At 36.3% G+C, this 4,075-nt stretch overlaps 1 protein-coding gene across 1 annotated transcript in view; it reads right to left on the minus strand.

Moving 5' to 3' along the window:
• LOC103751327 (tudor domain-containing protein 5-like) overlaps positions 1–4,075 on the minus strand; it is a gene marked incomplete at its 5' end in the record, with an annotated part of 14,254 nt that overhangs the window by 7,064 nt on the left and 3,115 nt on the right. Inside the window, 2 exon segments of the mRNA XM_008854714.1 lie at positions 1,015–1,081; positions 1,593–1,901. Of these exon segments, the coding sequence (XP_008852936.1) occupies positions 1,015–1,081; positions 1,593–1,901 (376 nt within the window).

Below are 4,075 nucleotides of genomic sequence, written 5' to 3' on the forward strand. Positions count from 1 at the left end.
TTTTAAAAGATGGGTTTTTTAAAATATTTGTCCAAATAATAACTTTTATCCATAATCTCTATTCCTTCTAATAGATCCCAGTTACCACACAGTTTCACTTCCCTTCAGAGCTGGAAGATTGTTGGTAACAAATTATCCAGGGTTGTTTCTATGTTATATGGGGGTGGAACTCTCACATACCAAAGAAGTGCTCTACCACTACCCAGTCCTTCAGTTTTTACTTACAGTGGTGAAGCACATAGTCATATTTTCGACAGCAACAGACTTATATGAGAGTGGTTCCATAAGATTATAATGGACTTGAAAAATTCCTATTTCTTAGTAATACTGTTCTGTGATAATACCATAAGACAACACATTATCCACATTTGAGATGATGCTGGTGTAAATAGCCCTGTGCTGCAAGTCATATGAAATAATACAGCACATGCAACTATGCACAGTGTACAATATTTGACAGTAAACGACTACTACTGTTTTATAGATTTACTTATTTATTCCATCTTATCTTAGAGACTAGGCCAACAAAAGCTACATAGAATCTCTCGAATTTGAAATGTTTGTGCTAGTCTCATTTAGCTTGTAATGTCTTGCTTCTTTTCCTCCTAGGTATGAGACCTTTCCTGATTAGACAAAGCCAGCAAGCCTCTTTTTACTCCTTTCCCATATACTGTGACTACTTTTATTTTATTTATTTATTTTTCTTTTTGAGGCAGGGTCTCCCTGTAGCCCCAGCTGGCCTGGAACTTACTATGTAGACCAGGGTGGCCTCAAACTCACAGAGATCCACCTGCCTCTGCCTCCCAAGTGCTGGGATTAAAGGTGTGTGCCACTATGCCCAGCTAACAACTTTTATTATGGCAAATATGAGACAAAACTATTTCTGTCCACATGTCTCTCATACAACATATAATGATTACGTGTTTTATTTTTGTGTCCTGAGAACTCAGAACCATTGCTGGCACAAAGTAAGGACTAAAATCTTAGCTGATTAATGGGAAGAAACAAACATACCTCTACTGGTCTCACCCAAGTCAAAGAACAAGGGATGGCCTGAGCTGGAAGCTTTGTGTAGCAGCACCTACAGTAGAAAAAATATATGAATATTTAATCCTATGTTTAAACTGCTTTTATGAAGTCTTTAATCTACTTCTTGATTTTTTGTTAATACTATTTCAATTATTTCGTGATATTAATTTTAAATTAAGGCTTTGTACTTTAAAAGCAATCTAAGAAATAAAATACAAAACACAGTAAGTCTTTGAAAAGAACCATGCAAAGAAAAACACAGGTAGGTAGTTCAATCTCTTTCACTATAAACACACTTCTTAGCATGGCCTAGACTCATTTTCTTAATAAAAGTCTGAAATTTTTTCTCATGGTCCATTCAAATTCATAATCCAGTGATAAAAGACAAAAGAAATGATATCCACCCATTAAATTAACTGATCAGTTGCCAAATCTGCACTAAGATCAGGAATGGAAAGGAGGAGAGGAAGAAGGCAAGGGAAAAAGAAGGACCCCAGCCCCAGAGTTCCGGAATTTTGATTCAAAATTTCATTTTTCCAGCATTCTTGCTAAATTCAACTCACTTGAGGAACCTCAGAGAGGACTTCTGGACAGTTCCTATATTTCCAAAATCTGGGTAGAACACTTCAACTTCATTTTTCCCAAGGATTCTGTGGATAATAACTCGGTACCACCACTTATCCTCAGAAATTCTTACACAACAGAGATGGCCCGGCTGGATAAAATATTCTGGCATGATGTATCAATCAGAATCCAGGTGGTTAGAATAACAGTGCCTGTGAAATTCCATCATACAGGAAAACCCATAAATTAAGAGAAAAAAAGATAATTTTAATTGATGCATCAAGAATAAGAGTGTCTTGGCAAAAAGCAAAAACAATTTTGATCTGTTAATGCTTACTATTAATATCAAAGAATTTATTATCCAAATCCTTTCTCTTCATAAACAAACTTCTTCCAAGTATAAAAATTACACACTCATCTTGTTGTCCCACATTCTGAATAGAATGTAATCCAACTTCAGTTCCCAGAACACATAGCATGGACATAAAAAGCAAAACAAACCCAATGACTTGTTCATTTCAAATCTAAGAGCCTCTGTGTTCAGCATATCTTCTTCCAAGCTCTTGCTTACTTAATTTTCAATACACAACTCTCTCATACTTCTTATCAATATTCTTAAAAGACTGTACATTGTCTTAAAATTCTGGATTCTTTGGAGTCTTTAAAAACAGAAACCTAGGTTCAAATCCTGGCTCCATCATTTACAAGACAGGTGACTATGCTATCTTTCTGTTTCAGCCTCCTTGCTGAAGACAGAGACAGTAACAAAACCTTAGTTAAGATATATGAAAGTTTAGGACAGTGACTTAGTTCTGTTTTTCTGTTGCAAGTAATATGTTGCCCCATCCACATCTATAGCTCAGTACATACCACTAGGTTCCCCTTTCAGCCAGTGGGAATGAAAGAAAGGTAGAGGATATTATGGGCCACATCTTTTCTTTAAAAGACACGACTTTGGGAGGCAAAGGCAGACAGATCTATGTGAGTTCAAGGCCAGCCTGGTCTACATAGTGAGTTCCAGACCAGCTGGGGCTACAGGGAGACTCTGTCTCAAAAAGACAAAGAAGACACTACCTGAAGTTTTCACATTTTACTTTTTAAAAATGTGATAAAGTGTTCAATAATTTGTCATCTTAAATTTGTACACATTTTGTTATAGCCTGTTCACTAGAATTTTGTATTCATATAACCTCACCCAGATCCCGAGAAATGTAAATGGCTGTATACCTAGTTAAAATGTATGTATCTTATTAACTAAGGCGAAAAGAGGAAAGAGATTGGGTATGGCTATAGGAAACTAGATTGTCTTCTGTATAGTTTAAAGTACAAGTTTTGAAGTTTAGGATGTAAGCTCTTCTAGTCTATCAGTTTATCAGTGATGAAATGAGACATAAAAATGAATGAGATGGCATACAGCAAGACTGATAATATTTGAGATGTGGCCATAACCTCTACCTTTCTTCTTTCATTCCCACTGGCTGAAAGGGGAATGTGACGAGTGGTATGTGGTGAGCTATAGTCAAACTATGTGGAGGGGGCAACATGTTACTTGCAACAGAAAAACAGAAAATACCCCTCACACCCTGGAGCTTCCGTATTAGCATACATTGCTTCTACTGGACTGTAAAGGAAGAAGAGATAGTTTTTTATCTTCCCTATGCTACCATGGCTATGCCTTTGTAACACTGACTAACCCTAATCCTAATTAAGATTCCACATTGCAAACTGACACTGAGTGGGAATGACTGTTTTCTCTCACCCCAGATTAAACCTACTAAATCTCCAAGCCAACAGTTTTCAAATGGAGAGTGTTTTATATTCTCTTCCCTATTCTTATAACTGATGGTTTTACTTTAATTTCTCTCTAACATTTCTCTTTTCTTTCTATACTCTGTCTCACAAAGACTTGCACGTTTACAGATCTTTTCTTCATCTCATTCACTTTCTATATACTGCAACTGGAGTTATCCTTCTAAAAACAGTATGTTGATATTATTTTATGTCAGACTTTGTCATTGTGAAAAAAATACCTGAGGGAAAAACTTAAAAGGAGAAACAATTTATTTTGGCTCACAGTAGATGCCCTTTTGACATCTACATTGGTACTGTAAAAGCAACAGTAGGTAAAAAACCAGGTTTCTTAGCCATATGAAGACAGTAGTATCAAATTTATCACTTCTCACAGTCATACAGTTCAGTTTTTTTTTTTAACAGCTAGTATCAGTTAAAGAATGTTGTAATGCTGGGCACAGTGGCAAGTGGCACATATCCCAGCACTCTGGAGGCAGAGGCATGATGTTAATTTGAGGTCAGCTTGGTCTACATGGAGTTCCAGGGCTAGCCAGGGCTAAACAGAGACACCTGTCTCAAAAAATTTCGAGGAAAATGGAAAATACTATATACGGTTAATGATCAAATTCAAGCCTTCAAGGAGAAGGTAGAAATTTGTAAATATTGAATCTAGTGCTTCAAGAGCCTTATA

This window comes from Nannospalax galili, unplaced genomic scaffold, assembly GCF_000622305.1.
Source record: "Nannospalax galili isolate Female #2095 unplaced genomic scaffold, S.galili_v1.0 scaffold3527, whole genome shotgun sequence".
NCBI classification, from domain to species: domain Eukaryota; kingdom Metazoa; phylum Chordata; class Mammalia; order Rodentia; family Spalacidae; genus Nannospalax; species Nannospalax galili.